Raw genomic sequence first — 19,313 nt, 5'->3', positions numbered from 1 at the left:
TGATGGACTCAGGTAGGAATTAAGTAAAGACATTCAGATTGCACCTCAGACAATGCAGGTTTGAATAGTGTCACACAAATTTATACTAAATAGGGTAGAAAGTGAACTATGTTAGATATGGCACCTTGTTGGGCAGACTGGATGGACTGTACAGGTCTTTATCTGCCATCATCTACTATGTTACTCTTTGGGGTTCTACTTGGAATGTTGCTACTAATTGGGATTCCGGAATCTTCAGAACTTTTAGTACAGGAACAGGGCTGGGCAGACTTCTACGGTCTGTGCCCCGAGAATGACATGGACAAATCAAACTTTCGTATATATATATAAAGTATCACATACCATGTAAAATGAGTTTATCTTGTTGGGCAGACTGGATGGACCGTTCAGGTCTTTATCTGCCATCATCTACTATGTATGTTAACTATGTAGCATTATCTAATTCTGCCTATCAAACAGCTTTTCACCTGCAAAGCTGCTTCATATACTGCTGGTCCGGGAACCACTCACCCATGTTGACAAAGCTCATCACTGTGTCAGCCTCACTGATAACTGCTCCAAGGGGAGGGCTCTGTGTGCTCAGGCTGGTCTGCACAGGGCGGGATACACCTTGCACCCCATCTTCCTCTTCCTCACTTGCTACAGCATGGTAAAGGTCCAGCATGAATAGAGGAGCTGCTGAAGGCAGTTTCTCTCCACTAGCAGGCCGTGGTCTCCCAGATAGTCCAAGGATGGACAGAATTTCTTTTTGAATTTCACGCTTCTCTCGGCCGCTCAGTTTCCGCTGGATGAAGCTAGAATGTAGGTGGTTTTTTAAAAAGCTTCCAGTGGCCAAATCCCAGAAGACACCATGAATAACTATCAAAGCCAGCAGAGGCCACTTCCAATCCATCATCTTCACCTGCACAAAAATTCTCATTCACCAATTATCAACCTTTCCCAAAATGCCAGAAAGTTGGGCGTATCTTAGGAAGGAAATCTCTTGATTTAAAAAGAAAAAAAAAAAGTCCTTCACAAGCAACCCATTCAGCAACAGACTTTGAAATCCACACTGCTGAATTATAGTGTTTTTAAAAAAAATAAACTGGTATTAAGATTTCTGGCAGTTCCTTTTCCTTTGGAAGAAAAAAAAATTGTAACTTGTTTATTAAAAAAAAACAACAAAAAACCTCTAGTAATTGAGAGAGGAAGCTTTCCTGCTAAAGGCTTTGAAAGGCACCAGTGAGCCAAGTGTCTGAAAATTCTCCCTGTATTACAACATACTTTCAAAAACACAAGTACCAAAAATCTTCTTTATTTGGTAACCCAAAATAAAATATTAAAAATAAATTAAAAATACCCCCCTTAAAAAAACCAGAATCTGCTTTTTGCAGTGCAAATGTTTATAAGAAGTTTACTTCATAAATGATTTTTGTCAAAATTATTTGCTTCCAGTTCCAAAACCTTGCTTCCCACTTGCAACATCATGTTAGGATTTTTGGGGGGGCTCATGCACGAAGAAAGAAAAGTAAGTTAAGTTGTTTTAAAAAGGAAAAAGCTGCTTAAAGGTCTTACGGCTTCCTGGCTGGAAAGCAGGCAGATATCTTCCTCCCTCTACTCAGTCCTGCTGTGATTAACCGATTAAATCTTGCATACCATCCAAAAGAAGTGTCATTCAAAGCTGTGTGATTGATCCTTGGTAAATGTTAGAGTGGCTGTAAGTCCTGGAGGTGGCTTGAGTTGATTGCCGAGTCTTGTGTTCACTTTTAAAGCTGTTGCCCTGTAATATTGAAAAAAACAGCACTGCCTGTGTTCCTGTTCCCTTGGGTTTTTTCCACCTCCTCCCTTCTTCCTTCCCTCCCTCTCTCTCTCCAGTTTGACAAAAAAGATTATAGGTGTTAACTTAAAGTTTTAACCACTGTGCTGAGAATGTCTAGGGCTTTCCTTAAAGAGAGATTACAAAATATTTAAGACTCAGCAGCTCCAAAATATTCTTTAACATAAGGGAGATTAAGTGGATTGGCAAATGACATGTTACACGGAGTACACAAGCGCTACAATAGGAAGGAGGTAGGAATAGGGCAATACCCTACATTTACCAGCAAGCCAGAGATCAGGGTATTTCTACACCCATTCATTTCACTCAAGAGCATGCATACATCTGGAGCAAACTATGCAGTAGATCCTAATTTCTTGCCCATTCTCTTTGGATAGCAGTGCTGCTTACATTTTTATGACTATTGTCTCTCTGTACTGTATTTGAGCCTCAGTGGCTCCCTGTGTGTGTGTGTGTTTTATTTATTTATTTGGAATTTGCTCCCACCTTTTTGAGTAGTAGCTCAAGGTGCGTTACGTTCAGGTACACTGCGTATTTTTTTCTTCAGGAACTACAAAAGGTAGTAGGTGGTGGATTCCGATCCCATCCTCTCCCATGAGGAACCACTATAGGGAACAGTCAGTCCTCTCCACTGCAGGCCAACAGCCCACCCAGGGCTCATTCCTCCAAGGCAGAAGCTTCACTCAATGACGGAAGAGGGATCCTAGATAAACTGATTGCAGGTTTAGGATCTCTTCAGTCCCATTCTCTCAGCAAGATAAAACAGGTTTATGAAAACCTTTCAGAATTAAGATTTGATATTATGAGAGTCCAATAATTTACTAGTGGAGGCCTCAAACTGTGGCTTTGTAACTGTGGTCCCCACGGATTTCCAGCCTAGCATACAGGTGATTTTTAAAGGAAAACCACTCAAACTTTCTTCTTTGAAAATCTATCAGCTGCTTTGCCTAATAAACAAATTGCAACATTCTGTAATATAGTAAGTGATGGTAGATAAAGACCTGAATGATCCATCCAGTCTACCCTACAGTCACACTCATTATCAATTCAAGATTTAAATCAACAACGTGATATTATTTACTTGATCATGGTTTTTCTTTGGTGTTTCTGGGACCTAGACCATAGAAGTCCACCCGGCTCTGTCCTTATGTTCCAACTACTGGAGTTGCCGTCAAAGCGCACTCCAGCCTATCCAAATCCGTCTTGTCATTTGCGGGACAAAGATGGTAAAAGTCTGCCTGGCACTGTCCTCATGTTCCAAACCACTGGAGTTTCCATCAAAGCTCTCACCAGCCCACCCTAAACTGGATCACCATATGCGGGACTCAGACCACCGAAGCCAGTCCAGCCCCAGACATAGCTGATGCAGCCAGAGTTGCCATCTAAGCAACACTTGACCTGCAAAGTTTTGTCTTTTATATCATTTTCTAATTAGAGATCCTCTGTTTTCATCCCACGCCTTTTAGATTTCCGCCACAGTTTTTTCCCCCACCACCTCCCTCAAGAGGTCATTCCAGGCATCCACCACCCTCTCCATGAAAAAGAATTTTCTGACACTACTCCTAAGTCTACCACCCCACAACCTCAATTCATGTCCTCTAGTTTTACCACTTTCCCTTTGTTTCTATATTAATAACCTTTCAATTATTTAAACATCTGTATCATAGTATTCAGGTCTTCCAGTCTCTTCTCATATGTCTTTTGGCGCAAGCCCCATATCATTCTTGTTGCCTTCCTCTGGACCACTTCAAGTCTTGTTACATTTTTAGCAAGACACAGCCTCCAAAACTGAACACAATATTCCAGGTGGAGCCTCACCAACCATTTATACAGGGGCATCAACACCTCTTTCCTTCTGCTGGTTACACCTCTCTCTATACAGCCTTAGCATCCTTCTGGCTATGGCCACTGCCTTGTCATACTGTTTCGTCGCCTTCAGATCCTCAGATACTATCATCCCAAGATCCCTCTTCCCTGTCTGTGCATAGCCTCTCACCGCCTAGCATATATGTCTCCCTTGGAGTTCTATTCCCTAGGTCACTTTTATGGACCGTACAGGTCTTTATCTGCTGTCATCTACTATGTTACTATGTTACTTTTCACTTCTTTGCATAGTGCATTTAATTTTAATTGCCAAACATTAAACCATTTTTCTAACTTCTGCAGATCCTTTTTCATGTTTTCCACTTCCTCTGGAGCATCTACTCTGTTACAAATCTTGGTATCGTCCACAAAAAAAAGCAGACTTTACCTTCTAAACCTTCGGCAATGTCACTCACAAATATATTGAACAGAATCAACCCCAGAACCGATCCTTGAGGCACTCGACTATTCACCTTTCCTTCCTCCAAGTCAGTTCCATTAACCATCACCCTTGGGTGTCTGTCAACCAGTTCAGTCTAATTTAAGCCTGTCAAGTTTATTCAAGAGTCATCCTATGAGGAACCATGTCAAAGGCATTGCTGAAATGTAAGTAGATTACATCTAGCGCACGTCTTGGATCCAATTCTCTGGTCACCCACTCAAAGAATTCAATCATATTTGGTTGGCATGATTTACCCTTTGGTAAAACCATGTCATCTCAGATCTTGGTTTTATTTGGTTTGCAGGAAATTCACTATCCTTTCCTTCAGCTTCACTTCCATTAACCAAAGTGAGGCTTACCAGCCTGTAGTTTCCAACTTCGTCTCTGTCACTGCTTTTGTGAAGATGGACCACATCGACTCTTCTGCAATACCAAGGAACCTCCCCCGTCTTTAAGGATTTATTAAACAAATCTTTAAGAGGACCCACCAGAACCTCTCTGAGCTCCCTCAATATCCTGGGATGGATCCCGTCCAGTCCCCTGGCTTTGTCCAGCTTTCATTTTTCAAGTTCTTCAAGAACACTGTCTTCCGTGAAAGGTGCTGTATCCAGTCCATTCTCATATGTACCTTTGCCAGTCAATCATGGTCCTTCTCCAGGATTTTCTTCTGTGAACACGGAAGTATTTGCTTAGCTCTTTTGCTTTTTCCTCATCATTCTCCACCTAGCAGTTTCATGGCATCTTTCAGTCTCACAATTCCATTCTCAGTCTTCCTCCTTTCACTAATATAACTGAAAAAATACTTGTCACGCCTCCTTACATTTCTAGTTATTTGTTCTTCTGTTTGCGTTTTTGTCAGATGTCTCTCTCTCTCGGCTTCTTTCAGTTTCATCCAGTATTCTTCTCTGTGTTCCTCTTCTTCAGTTCTTCTGTATTTTATGAACGCCAACTCCTCTTTACTTTCTCAGCTTCTTGCTTGGAGAACCATATCAGTTTCCTTTTTCTCTTGCTTTTATTTACTGTCCTCATATAAAGGTTAGTAGCCATATTTCTCCGAGGACAAGCAGGCTGCTTGTTCTCACTGATGGGTGACGTCCACGGCAGCCCCTCCAATCGGAAACTTCACTAGCAAAGTCCTTTGCTAGCCCTCGCGCGCCCCGCGCGGCCGTCTTCCCGCCCGAAACCGGCTCGAGCCGGCCAGTCTTCTTTTGTCCGCACTCGGTACGGTCGTGTTTTCGCCGTGTCGAGCCCCGGAAAGTCGACCTCGCGCGTCCAATTTGTTTTGAACGTGTTTTTTTCCTTCGGGAAAGCTTTGTCCTAGTCGGGAAGTGCTCCGGAAACCCCCCGCCGGGTTTCGTGTAAATCCTCCCCGTACTTCCAGCTTTTTTGCCCCGGTAAGTTTTCTTTCGTCGTCGGGGTAGGCCTCTTTTCGGCCTCGGTCGAGATTTTTTCTCCCTCTAAATTTGGTGCTTCAAATTTCGCCATTTCGGCTTTTGATTTCGCCGGCGTGATTTTTCCGCCCATGACATCGAAGCCTTCCAGCGGCTTCAAGAAGTGCACCCAGTGCGCCCGGGTTATCTCGCTCACTGATCGACACTCGTCGTGTCTTCAGTGTCTGGGGGCCGAGCACCGCCCTCAGAACTGCAGTCTGTGTTCCCTGCTTCAAAGGCGGACTCAGGTAGCGAGACTAGCCCAGTGGAACGTGTTGTTCTCGGGCTCTTCGTCGGCATCGGCACCGGGATCTTCGAGTGCATCGACGTCGTCAGCGTCCAGACCATCTTCCTCGGCCGCCCCTGCATCGAGTGCATCGAGGCATCGGGCCTCTGCATCGGCGCCGAGACATCGGATAGCTGCATCGACGTCGGTGGTACCAGGACCTCGTCTGCTGATGTCGTCGGACGGTGGTGCATCGGGTGGAGTGCAGGTGAGGGCTGTCCATTCCCCTGCTGGTGGCGGTGAGCCCTCGGGTGGGTCTCCGCCTACCCTGAGGGCTCCTGCGGTACAGCCCCCCCGAGATCGACCTTCTTCAGTCTCGGCCCCGAGGAAGCGACGGATGGATTCGACGTCCTCCTCGTCGGTGCCGGGGAGCTCCGGTGACATGCTTCGGAAGAAATCGAAGAAGCATCCCCGTGTCGGCACCGAGAGCTCTGGGTCGCCGAGGGATTCGGCACCCAGCAGGCATCGGCACCGAGAGGACCGCTCACCCTCTGTTCAGGAGGTGTCGATGCGCTCCGCTCTGGACAGCCCGGAACAGCCTCCACGCCCGGAACAGGTACTGACGTCGACGCCTGCATCGACCTCTCAGCCTTTCTCTGCAGCCGCTCTAGACGAGAGCCTCCGGGCCGTTCTCCCAGAGATTCTGGGAGAGCTGTTGCGCCCTACCCCTCCGGTACCGGCGGTGCTTGCGCCACCGGTACCGTCGAGCGTGGCGCCGGCTGGCCCATCGCCCAGGTTGAGGTCCCCGACGTCGGTACCGCGTGCGGTACCGACCGCGGCCACCTCCCAGGAAGGCTCCCCGACTACGTCGGCGGAGGGAGCTTCGCCGATGCGGGCGAGGGAGTCTACCTCTCGACGCCCCCATCGTGGACGGGGTTCCACGGAGTCGAGCAGGGCGAGGTTGCAGACACAGGTCCGTGAACTTGTGTCTGACACCGAGGGTGAGGCCTCGTGGGAGGAAGAGGAAGATCCCAGATATTTCTCTGACGAGGAGTCTGAGGGTCTTCCGTCTGATCCCACTCCCTCTCCTGAGAGACAGCTTTCTCCTCCCGAGAGTCTGTCTTTTGCCTCCTTTGTCCGGGAGATGTCTACGGCCATCCCCTTCCCGGTGGTTGTGGAGGACGAGCCCAGGGCGGAAATGTTTGAGCTCCTGGACTATCCTTCTCCACCTAAGGAAGTGTCCACTGTTCCCTTGCACCATGTCCTGAAGAAGACATTGCTTGCGAACTGGACCAAGCCATTAACTAATCCCCACATTCCCAAGAAGATCGAGTCCCAGTACCGGATCCATGGGGACCCAGAGCTGATGCGCACTCAGTTGCCTCATGACTCTGGAGTTGTGGATTTGGCCCTAAAGAAGGCTAAGAGTTCTAGGGAACATGCTTCGGCGCCCCCGGGCAAGGACGCTAGAACCTTAGACTCCTTTGGGAGGAAGGCCTACCATTCCTCTATGCTCGTGTCCAAGATCCAGTCTTACCAGCTCTACACGAGCATACACATGCGGAATAATGTGCGGCAGTTGGCGGGCTTGGTTGATGCTCTTCCCCCTGAGCAAGCCAAGCCTTTTCAGGAGGTGGTCAGGCAGCTGAAGGCGTGCAGAAAATTCCTGGCCAGAGGAGTTTATGACACTTTTGATGTTGCGTCCAGGGCCGCTGCTCAAGGTGTGGTGATGCGCAGGCTCTCATGGCTGCGTGCCGCCGACCTGGAGAATAGAATCCAGCAGCGGATTGCGGACTCGCCTTGCCGTGCGGATAACATTTTTGGCGAAAAAGTCGAGCAGGTGGTAGAGTCTCTCCACCAGCGGGACACCGCATTCGACAAGTTCGCCCGCCGGCAGCCTTCAGCTTCTACCTCTACAGGTAGACGATTTTTTCGGGGGAAGGAAGACTGTTCCCTATACTTCTGGCAAGCGTAGGTACAATCCTCCTTCCCGACAGCCTGCGGCCCAGGCTAAGCCCCAGCGCGCTCGCTCTCGTCAGCAGCGTGCGAATCAGCAAGGCCCCGCGGCTCCCCAGCAAAAGCAAGGGGCGAGCTTTTGACTGGCTCCAGCAGAGCATAGCCGACATCCAAGTGTCAGTGCCGGGCGACCTGCCTGTCGGAGGGAGGTTGAAAGCTTTTCACCAAAGGTGGCCTCTCATAACCTCCGATCAGTGGGTTCTCCAAATAGTCCGGCAAGGATACACCCTCAATTTGGCCTCACAACCTCCAAATTGTCCACCGGGAGCTCAGTCCTACAGCTTCCAGCACAAGCAGGTACTTGCAGAGGAACTCTCCGCCCTTCTCAGCGCCAATGCGGTCGAGCCCGTGCCATCCGGGCAAGAAGGGCTGGGGTTCTATTCCAGGTACTTCCTTGTGGAAAAGAAAACAGGGGGGATGCGTCCCATCCTAGACCTAAGGGCCCTGAACAAATATCTCGTAAAAGAAAAGTTCAGGATGCTTTCCCTGGGCACCCTTCTCCCCATGATTCAGCAAAACGATTGGCTATGCTCTCTGGACTTGAAGGATGCCTACACACACATCCCGATACTGCCAGCTCACAGACAGTATCTGCGATTTCAGCTGGGCACACGCCACTTCCAGTACTGTGTGCTACCCTTTGGGCTCGCCTCTGCGCCCAGGGTGTTCACAAAGTGCCTAGCTGTGGTAGCAGCGGCGCTTCGCAGGCTGGGGGTGCACGTGTTCCCATATCTCGACGATTGGCTGGTGAAGAACACATCCGAGGCAGGAGCCCTGCAGTCCATGCAGATGACTATTCGCCTCCTGGAGCTACTGGGGTTTGTGATAAATTACCCAAAGTCCCATCTTCTCCCAGTGCAGAAACTCGAATTCATCGGAGCCCTGCTGGATTCTCGGACGGCTCGCGCCTATCTCCCAGAGGCGAGGGCCAACAACTTGTTGTTCCTCGTCTCGCGGGTGCGAGCGTCCCAGCAGATCACAGCTCGGCAGATGTTGAGATTGCTGGGCCACATGGCTTCCACAGTTCATGTGACTCCCATGGCCCGCCTTCACATGAGATCTGCTCAATGGACCCTAGCCTCCCAGTGGTATCAGGCCGCCGGGGGTCTAGAGGACGTGATCCACCTGTCCACGAGTTTTCTCGAATCCCTGTATTGGTGGACGATTTGCTCCAATTTGACTCTGGGACGTCCCTTCCAAATTCCTCAGCCTCAAAAAGTGCTGACCACGGATGCGTCTCTCCTGGGATGGGGAGCTCATGTCGATGGGCTTCACACCCAAGGAAGGTGGTCCCTCCAAGAAAGCGATCTACAGATCAATCTTCTGGAGTTGCGAGCGATCTGGAACGCTCTGAAGGCTTTCAGAGATCGGCTGTCCCACCAAATTATCCAAATTCAGACAGACAATCAGGTTGCCATGTACTATGTCAACAAGCAGGGGGGCACCGGATCTCGCCCCCTGTGTCAGGAAGCCGTCAGCATGTGGCTCTGGGCTCGCCGTCAAGGCATGGTGCTCCAAGCCACATATCTGGCAGGCGTAAACAACAGTCTGGCCGACAGGTTGAGCAGGATTATGCAACCTCACGAGTGGTCGCTCAATTCCCGTGTGGTGCGACAGATCTTCCAGGCGTGGGGCACCCCCCTGGTGGATCTCTTCGCATCTCAAGTGAACCACAAGGTCCCTCAGTTCTGTTCCAGGCTTCAGGCCCACGGCAGACTGGCGTCGGATGCCTTCCTCCTGGATTGGGGGGAAGGTCTGCTGTATGCTTATCCTCCCATTCCTCTGGTGGGGAAGACTTTGTTGAAACTCAAGCAAGACCGAGGCACCATGATTCTGATTGCTCCCTTTTGGCCGCGTCAGATATGGTTCCCTCTTCTTCTGGAGTTATCCTCCGAAGAACCGTGGAGATTGGAGTGTTTTCCGACCCTCATCACGCAGGACGAAGGGGCTCTTCTGCATCCCAACCTCCAGTCCCTGGCTCTCACGGCCTGGATGTTGAGGGCGTAGACTTTGCCTCTTTGGGTCTGCCAGAGGGTGTCTCCCGCATCTTGCTTGCTTCCAGGAAAGACTCCACTAAGAGAAGTTACTTCTTTCATTGGAGGAGGTTTGCCGTCTGGTGTGACAGCAAGGCCCTAGATCCTCGCTCTTGTCCTACACAGACCCTGCTTGAATACCTTCTCCACTTGTCTGAGTCTGGTCTGAAGACCAACTCCGTAAGGGTTCACCTTAGTGCAATCAGTGCATACCATTACCAAGTGGAAGGTAAGCCGATCTCAGGACAGCCTTTAGTTGTTCGCTTCATGAGAGGTTTGCTTTTGTCAAAGCCCCCTGTCAAGCCTCCTACAGTGTCATGGGATCTCAATGTCGTTCTCACCCAGCTGATGAAACCTCCTTTCGAGCCACTGAATTCCTGCCATCCGAAGTACTTGACCTGGAAGGTCATTTTCTTGGTGGCAGTTACCTCGGCTCGTAGAGTCAGTGAGCTTCAGGCCCTGGTAGCCCAGGCCCCTTACACCAAATTTCATCACAACAGAGTAGTCCTCCGCACTCACCCTAAGTTTCTGCCAAAGGTTGTGTCGGAGTTCCATCTGAACCAGTCAATTGTCTTGCCAACATTCTTTCCCCGTCCTCATTCCTGCCCTGCTGAACGTCAGCTGCACACATTGGACTGCAAGAGAGCATTGGCCTTCTATCTGGAGCGGACACAGCCCCACAGACAGTCCGCCCAATTGTTTGTTTCTTTTGATCCCAACAAGAGGGGAGTGGCTGTAGGGAAACGCACCATATCCAATTGGCTAGCAGATTGCATTTCCTTCACTTACGCCCAGGCTGGGCTGGCTCTTGAGGGTCATGTCACGGCTCATAATGTTAGAGCCATGGCAGCGTCGGTAGCCCACTTGAAGTCAGCCACCATGGAGGAAATTTGCAAAGCTGCGACGTGGTCATCTGTCCACACATTCACATCTCATTACTGCCTGCAGCAGGATACCCGACGTGACAGTCGGTTCGGGCAGTCAGTTCTTCAGAACCTGTTTGGGCTTTAGGATCCAACTCCACCCCCCGAGGGCCCTGTTTGTTCTGTTCCAGGCTACACTCTCAGTTAGTTGGTAAATTTTTTAGGTCAATCTCAGTTATGTCCTCGCCGTTGCGAGGCCCAATTGACCAATGTTGTTGTTTTGAGTGAGCCTGGGGGCTAGGGATACCCCATCAGTGAGAACAAGCAGCCTGCTTGTCCTCGGAGAAAGCGAATGCTACATACCTGTAGAAGGTATTCTCCGAGGACAGCAGGCTGATTGTTCTCACAAACCCGCCCGCCTCCCCTTTGGAGTTGTGTCTTCCCTTGAAGTGTATTGTCTTGCTACATACTGGACTGGCCGGCTCGAGCCGGTTTCGGGCGGGAAGACGGCCGCGCATGCGCGGTGCGCGCGAGGGCTAGCAAAGGACTTTGCTAGTGAAGTTTCCGATTGGAGGGGCTGCCGTGGACGTCACCCATCAGTGAGAACAATCAGCCTGCTGTCCTCGGAGAATACCTTCTACAGGTATGTAGCATTCGCTTTATAGCTCCTTTGAGCCTGGACCACTGCCTTTCCACTTCTCGTGTGTCCTCCCAGCTTGTCAGCTGTTTCTTCAGGTATTCTCTCATTTTGCTAAAGTCAGCATGTTTGAAATTCAGGACTGAGTTTTGAGTGGTGGCCCTCCCCTTTAGCTGTTACATCAAACCAAACTATTTGATGATCACTGCTGCTCAGGTGGGCACCCACTTGGACATTAGACACACTTTCCCCATTTGTGAGTACCAGATCCAGCGTTGCTCCACCCCTCGAGGGTTATTTCACTTTTTGTCTGAGCAGAGCACTTTTTAAGGCATCCACGATCAACCTACTTCTTTCTGTTTCCGCAGATGGAACTTTTCAATCTGCATCCGGCAGGTTGAAATGTCTCAGCAACAGCACCTCTCTTTTCTTTCTCAACTTTTGGATATCTGTAACCAGATATTGTTGGAGGTCTGTAGACAACACTCATGTGGACAGAGGTTCCATCATTTCTTTTCAAGGTGATCCATATAGCTTCTTCTTTTCCCCAGGCCCCTGGCATTTCAGTCACTGTGATATTGTTTCTCACATACAGAGCTACTCCTCCACCTTTACCACCATCTCTATCCTTCAGTTCATTATTAGGCAAAGCTCAGAAATATAGTCGTGTCACACCTTTGTATCTGTGATTCAACTGACTGCCTATCCCTTCTTATATTACATTTAAAGTGTTAGTACTGGAACATAAAAGCCTTTTATGAAAATATACCTCCTTATCTAGGATGTTTAGCCAATTCCTTAAACTTCAACAAGGGCATTGAGATCATTGTCTCACCATAGATTAGCCATTCCTTCACCCAATCAAGCTCACTGGGTCTCTATGCCTGAGGGTGCCTTTGTTTGGTTGGCACCTGCCCTTTAGAACCAGCTTCCTACAGAAGATTAATGCAATGGAATCTTTGCCAAAATATTGAAAAATAAAGTTTAAAACATGTAATTTCTTTATTCAAGTGTTTGGCTTATTTGACATTTCAGGGAGAGAGAGGGATGAATATGGGGTATCTGTGAGATTTTTTGGGGGGGCTATTTTATACTAGAGATGTATGATCTCTTGCATGCAAGTTATAAGTCTGTCCTAGTTTTACTGAGGCAGCTCCTTTTTATATCATTTTTTAAACTTGTATCTTGTAAACTGCTGTGATCAGGTACATCTAGGTGATATAGAAAATTTTAATAAATGATAAACAATTAACTCACACAGTTAGCAATCCTTAATAAATTTTGCACATACTACATTGTAACATGTGTGTTAGAACTAATGTATAAAATGAACTGAAATGTCCAGGATAAAAAGGCCAAACTGTGGTTTGTATGTGGGGAAAACCAAGTGCAGGATATTGTTAAAAAAAACATTCCTACCCCAACCCTACCCTTCACAGGGAAGAAAAAATACATGAGTTCATGTCAGTGCTGGTTCTATCTCTTCTGTCCCCTTTTTTTGCAAGGCAAAGACTGTATTTTTGCTTTTAAAAATTAGCAGGAAGACTGACAATAAACCCCATTATTGATTTATCAGAGATTAATCACACAATTAAAAAAAAACATACTGAAAGCTATGGGAACTGGAACATCATGCAAATTATTCCAAAGATTAAGATCCAAGAAGATGGTCAATCAGGAAAATACACAAAGACAGCTCATTTACCCCAAATTTCATTGCCCTGACCAAATTCACTCAACAGCCCCCGACCTATTATCCAAGAAAAAAAAAACCAAGTTGGCTGGGCTCAAAGAAAATATAAAACCTTCTCCAAACTAATAATACATTTACAAGGAAACCTCAGAGTAAATACCGCCCCCAGAGAGAGGGTTTCCTGGCACAGAATAAGGTCCTCTCGCCTCCTCTCTGTTTTTTTTTTTTACATTTATCCAGAAAAATATGAGCCCTTCCAGCTAAAAGGAAAGCATTCTGATTCTGAAAGTACAAACTCGTAACTGAATCTATCCTGAGCACCTGAGCAAAAATCAGTCATCAATAAAGTTGCTCTCTTAACTATTTAATCTCCTGACCTAAATTTTTTTTTTTTTTGGGGGGGGGGGGGGGGGGGGGAGAATGAGATTTATAGCAGAAAAATTGTAGATTTGACTTTGCCTGTGTTGAAAAGTTGTAATAGAAGTTGGATTTTGTATTGAGTTGGAAGTCTATAAGAAGTGAATGAAAAAATAACCCAGACAAGTTCAGATTGTCATAATGAAATATCCCACCTGCTGCTCCTCTCCACCTCCTCATGTAAAAACAAACGTAGGTACAGTGGTATCTGGGAACTCCAATGCTTCTTTCAGATATTTCAGAAACATCTCATGAGTTGCTGTTAGACCCGGGGGGAAATTTGAATTGTTGTTTCAACCGTCTCAAAGCAATGTCCATACTCTCCAAGAAGGCGCTCAAAACCTATATAGGAAACTTACAAAACCATAATAGCCCTAACCCACCTATGAAGACAGGCGTTTGAGAACCAACAGATCTGCTACCGGCAAACTGGAAAAAGATGGACTGTTACAGATTCCTACACAGAGAACACATGCCAGCAGAATCCTTCACCTCGCTTGCAGATGCAGAACATGACTCTCACCTGAAACAAAATAGGGAATCGCAAAAAACATGCAGTCAAAAAGTAAAATGGGAGACAAAAACTGAAAGCAGAGATACCAGACTCTGCATATTGCACAACGCCATAGAAATAGAAAGAAATACATATCCTCCTATATAATGCAAAATAAAGTAACAGAAGACAAGCAGGCCAGCAGTCTGGAAAGATGTGCTACTTTATTAAAGACAGTCACTCGACTTTTTGCCCGCAGACTGCGTCAGGGTAAAAGCTAATATTCAAACAACCAGATTAAAATCATACAAATCGTTAATATATAATTTCTACCATATAATATAAATATTAAAATCATATAAAAAATGTTAGCCTTAATATTAAAAATGCCAAATAAAAGCATCAAAACCAATTAAATATAAAATCATACATGAGAGATTATACTACAATCACAGGATTTAGAATTCTTAATAATGTTAAATCCATGATATAATCACATAAGCAGTATTTTAATTGTTTTGAAGATTTTACTAGTCATTGTCCAACGGGGGGGGGGGGGGGGGGGGGGGGGGGGGGGGAAACAGCTGCAGTTAAGAGAGAGAATGAAATGGTGGAATTGCTGCTGCTCTTAGGAAGAAAAAAAAGGTGTTGCACTGTGTAGTATCCAATTTTTCTGTTAATTTTTGCTTTCAGATGTTTAAGAATATTTTTAGGATTTGCTTTTCCATTTTATTGGTTTTTGAAATCTTTTATTACATTTCTTAGGCTATTGGATAATTACTTTTAACTATTTGGGGAAAGCTGTTTCCGTTCCTCAGTAGGTATGTACTTCCCTTTCACTGATTGTCTTACTACTGTGGTTTGCATAGACACTGTGCACTGCAATGATATGTTTGATTTAGTTCAAAGATGGTATCGCTGTTACATATTTAATATATAGACTCACTATGGTTGGTTTATCACTGTCATTGTAGTAATGTCTGACTCAGTATGTAGGATTCTATATTCAGTTGGCTTTGATGTTTTTATTTGGAGTTTTTAAGGTTAACATTTTTGCTTTAGATTATTTGAATATTTATATTATTTATATGGTAGAAATTATTTTGTTTTTGTATAATTTTAATCTGGTTGGTTTATTGAATATTAGTTTCTACCCCTGACACACACAGCCTGTTTGCAAAACATGGCCACAGCAGGTATCTGTCTTTAATAAAGCCACACATCTTTCCAGACTGCTGGTCTTCTATTACTTCGCCTAGATTGTGGGTTTTTGCTTGTTTTCTACAGTGCAAAATAAAGCCAACAGATACAAAATTCTCAACACCGACATAATTCAATCGCTAAACTGAAAATAAAATTATTTTTCCTACCTTTGTTGGCTGGTGATTTTATTATTCTAATCCTCTTGTTCTGCTTTCTTCTGTGCTCTTAACTCAATTTCCAGGGCCTCCTTTCCATTTACTATTTCTTTTCTCACCTCCTTCTTCACTTGCAGCCTTATGTCTGTTTGGCACTGATCTTTCACGTTTACTTTTTTCAATTTTCTGCTGCCTCCTCAAATCTATCTAGCCATCCCTTTTCTCTTCCCTTCATGTGCAGCATGTCTCCCCTCTTCCCATCCATCCATGTGCATTTCCCCCTTCTCCATTCCATGCCCTTCTATTTAAGTGCAGCGAACTGTTGGTCGCAAAGCAAGAGTTCTCTTCTTTAAACACTGGATATAGCTATCCTTTGAAAGCTGCCACACTGTTTGCTGAGGAACTAAGGAAAGACCCTAAATTCACCTTCTGCATTTAGACATAAGGAAAAAAAAGCTGGTAAAGAAAATAAACTTACTCAACTCAGCACCAGCTGGCCTGGATACCTGACAAGTTTATTTTAAAGGAAGGCTTCAATTGGGTAAATTTCAGTTTACCAAGGAACTCCCTTTAAAAATTACTCCTTATCTTAAACTAGTGTAAGGGAAAATTAACAAGTTAGACAGATAATGGTTACATCACTTTATCAGTTTCACTCAATCTTTCTGCCACCTTTGATGTGGTCCATCCTAATCTTCTTAAAAGACTTCTTTCAATTGGTATCTCTGGTGCGGTTTACAGTTGGTTCGCTTTTCTTCACAAGCGTACTTTTAGGGTTACTGTGAACAACCACTTGCCAGTGTACTGGAGGGTTCCATACCACCTACAATTCTCAAATATTTTTCTTAGCTCTCTTCTATTACTAATCCAGGCAGTGGGTTTACGCATTCACGTTTACACTGTTGACAATCCTACTATCCATTATACTCTCAATAATAAACTTCATTTGACTCCTCTACAACTTTATCAGACAACCAAGAAGCTGTTTTATCCAGGTAATCACTTACCCCCTTGTTTACTAAACTGCGCTAGCGGGCTGCCATGCGCTAATGCCAACAAAGCCCTTTCACTTTAAATGGGCTGTCGGCATTGCCATGTGGCTTAGTAAATTGGGGGGGGGGGGGGGTTTACTACTAAATCCATATAAAACTTGTTGGATTACAGGACAAGCCTCTCCTCCATCTTCCATACTGGTTCTCTTTGGCCTCCTATTCTCCCTGTAGACAGCTTTAAATAAGTTATGTTAGACTCGAAACAACGTTTCTGCTCAAAGTTCATCAGTACTCAAATCTATTTTTATGGCTCTCCAAAAGTTAAGAACAGTGCGGAGTTATATCAGTCATCCAGCTTTTTTGACATCATTAAATGCTTTTCTTCTATCCCGTTTGGATTATTGCAATGTAGTGTATATAGGTATCACCATGTCAGAATTGAAATGACTCCAAAATACTGCAGCTAGAGTGCTGTCCCCCCTGCCAAAGATCATCTCTCTCCACTCCTTATGAAGTTATCCTGATTACCAGCTGAGTATCGAATTCGGTTCAAGGTTTTGATGTTGACGCATAAAGTACTTCCTACTGGAATTCCCAATTACCCTTACGTATGTTCCTACTAGATTTCTAAGATTCCTGAATGGCCACCGACTGGTTCTCCCTGGGAATCTACCAGAAGTGCCTTCTATTTCTTAGCTCCTTCTTTATGGAATGTCCTCCCTCTGGCCCTCCGCTCAGAGCAATTGTTTCACTAATTCAAAACTGAAGACACATTGATTTTTCCCCTTGCTTTTGGGGACTTACTGGGACAAGAGGCTGCGACGGGGGTGTCTGCACTGGGGAATGTTTTCAGCTAATTGCTATCTTATAGTCTGTATGCCTCTCCAGAATGAATGACACCTGTTCTATGGAGTTCTTTTCAGTCTGGCAATGAATTCCAGAATTTAATTACATGTTGAATGAAGAAATATGTTCTCAGATTAGTTCTAAATTTATTACTTTGTAACTTCATTGCGTGCCCCCTAGTCCTAGTATTTTTGGAAAGAGTAAACAAATGCTTCAAGTCTACTCGTTCCACTCCACTCATTATTTTATAGACCTCTATCATATCTCCCCTCAGCCGTCTTTTCTCCAAGCTGAAGAGCCCTAGCTGCTTCAGCCTTTCCTCACAGAGAAGTCGTCCCACTCCCTTTATCATTTTCGTCGCCCTTCCCTGTTCCTTTTCTAATTCCACTATATCTTTTTTGAGATGCGGTGACCAGAATTGAACACAATATTTGAGGTGCGGACGCATTGGGATGCACTAAGCAGGCAAGGTCTGCCAAATAAGTGATTATGGCAAACCTGGCCCCACCCAGTGCATCCCAGAATGCACCGGGACAGGGCCCCGCCATTTTTGAAATGGCAGTGCCTGAGGCAAGAGTGAGTGGTACTGGGTCGAGGGTCTGGATAAGAGTAGGGTCTGGTGGAGTGGATACAATTAGATACAAGGGACTTCTTGTATGTAATTGTACCCACTCCACCTTAGACTTCCTTATCCCTTGTCTTTCCAAAGTAAGCAAACTGAAGAAACTTCTGCTGAGAACGAGTCTGCACTTTTGAAATAAGAAAAAAGAATAAGGTTTGGCAAATGATGGTAATCCCCTCCTCTTCCTCAGGAGCTGCATTTCATCATGAAGCTGGATTTTCATGGGTTGGAAAACATTTCATTAGACTAAGCTAAAAATTAATTAAAGATCTTTCAGTACCACATTGACTTTTCTTCAGACTGATCACAATGCAGAAGGCATGAGAGCCAGAGAGGGTGACCTGCTAAGATTAGCTCTGGCAGCGACTCCTGTGCTCCTCTCATATACACCCACCAATGCATTGCCCCTGTAAATAGCAACCTGCATACCAGCTACCAAATTTCTCCTAACTCAAAGGGCTTCAAGCAGACACTAGTTTGTGATTAAGACGTTAAACTAGGAGACTTATTGCTGGCAGAGGCTGAACGAACATTATTTCTGAGGTACTATAATTCCTGCTAGCAAGTGATTTACTTATTTGTCCAGATTTGATCACGAGTGGTGGAGCATAAAAACGTGGGACTGTACTATCTCCTGTAGGCGCAGCAGGGGAGGAAATATGAGAATGAGTAGAGAAACCCTGGCAGGGGAGGAATTTTTGGATTCCATCTGTCCTTCATACATAGCAGCCATGGCTTAATGCCTTCCTAGGCCAAGGGAAAAGAATAAAATGTAATGTCATTTCTTTATATACACTAGCTGCAAGGTATCGAAGCAGTGCACATTCAGATACACAAGACATTTTCCTGTTCTTAGAGGCCTTACAATCTAAGTTTGTACTTGGGGCAATGGGTTAAGTGACGTGCCCAGAGTCACAAGGCGCAGCAGTGGAATTTGAACTGGGCTCCCCTAGTCCCGGCCCAACACACTAACCATTAGGCTCCTCCTCCACTGTTCACATGCCTAAAATATTAACAGGAAGTTACTATGCTGTATTGATATTCTGTGTTCATTTGCTCCTGCCTGATCTTGCCTTCCCTGCTAGAAATACATCCAATACATAGACTACAAATGATACTACTGGGGCTGGAAATTTAGCTCAACGGGCTTTTGGGTAAACCTTCCTACCTCTGAAAACCTTCCTAGGAAAGGCCAGGGCTCAGGAGATGGGACTGAAGTGGAAAAAAATGCATCTCTTCTGAGGTTTGTTCCCAGTTCATCAAGTGATGGATTGCATGAAAATAAACACGAGTGTTTAGTTTTTGGGAGTTGTCATCAGCACATCACCTAGAGGTCTGAAGAGTGAAGCAGCAGGATAGAAATACTTTCAACGTTTAATCAGCCACATATGAGTGGCCTTGAATTTCTTTCTTTAGGCAACTGAACATTCATTGAACACAGAATCCTGCAAGTTCATCTTCCCCTTTTCTTATCCCTGCCCAGTCCCCAAGGCGAAGGTCAGGAGATGCTCAGCATCTCTTCACCACACTGTGCCTCAGATCCTTAGAAGAGGTACCTGGGCCTTA

General features: G+C 45.7%; 1 protein-coding gene across 2 annotated transcripts in view; it reads right to left on the bottom strand.

The window, feature by feature from the left end:
- The window catches only part of LOC115459454 (bone morphogenetic protein 8B-like), a 30,715-nt gene extending 28,926 nt beyond the window's left edge, over positions 1 to 1,789 (bottom strand). For both annotated transcript variants that reach the window (XM_030189276.1, XM_030189275.1), the window contains exon 1: positions 511 to 1,789. In XM_030189276.1, coding sequence (XP_030045136.1) covers positions 511 to 919 — 409 coding nt within the window. In that variant the 5' untranslated portion in view covers positions 920 to 1,789. The remainder of the gene's footprint in view (positions 1 to 510) is intronic.
- Between the last annotated feature and the right edge of the window lie 17,524 nt (positions 1,790 to 19,313).

This window comes from Microcaecilia unicolor, unplaced genomic scaffold (assembly GCF_901765095.1).
Source record: "Microcaecilia unicolor unplaced genomic scaffold, aMicUni1.1, whole genome shotgun sequence".
Taxonomy (NCBI): domain Eukaryota; kingdom Metazoa; phylum Chordata; class Amphibia; order Gymnophiona; family Siphonopidae; genus Microcaecilia; species Microcaecilia unicolor.
The sequence above is the reverse complement of the archived record's forward strand: the minus strand, read 5'-3'. Positions and strand labels throughout refer to the sequence as shown.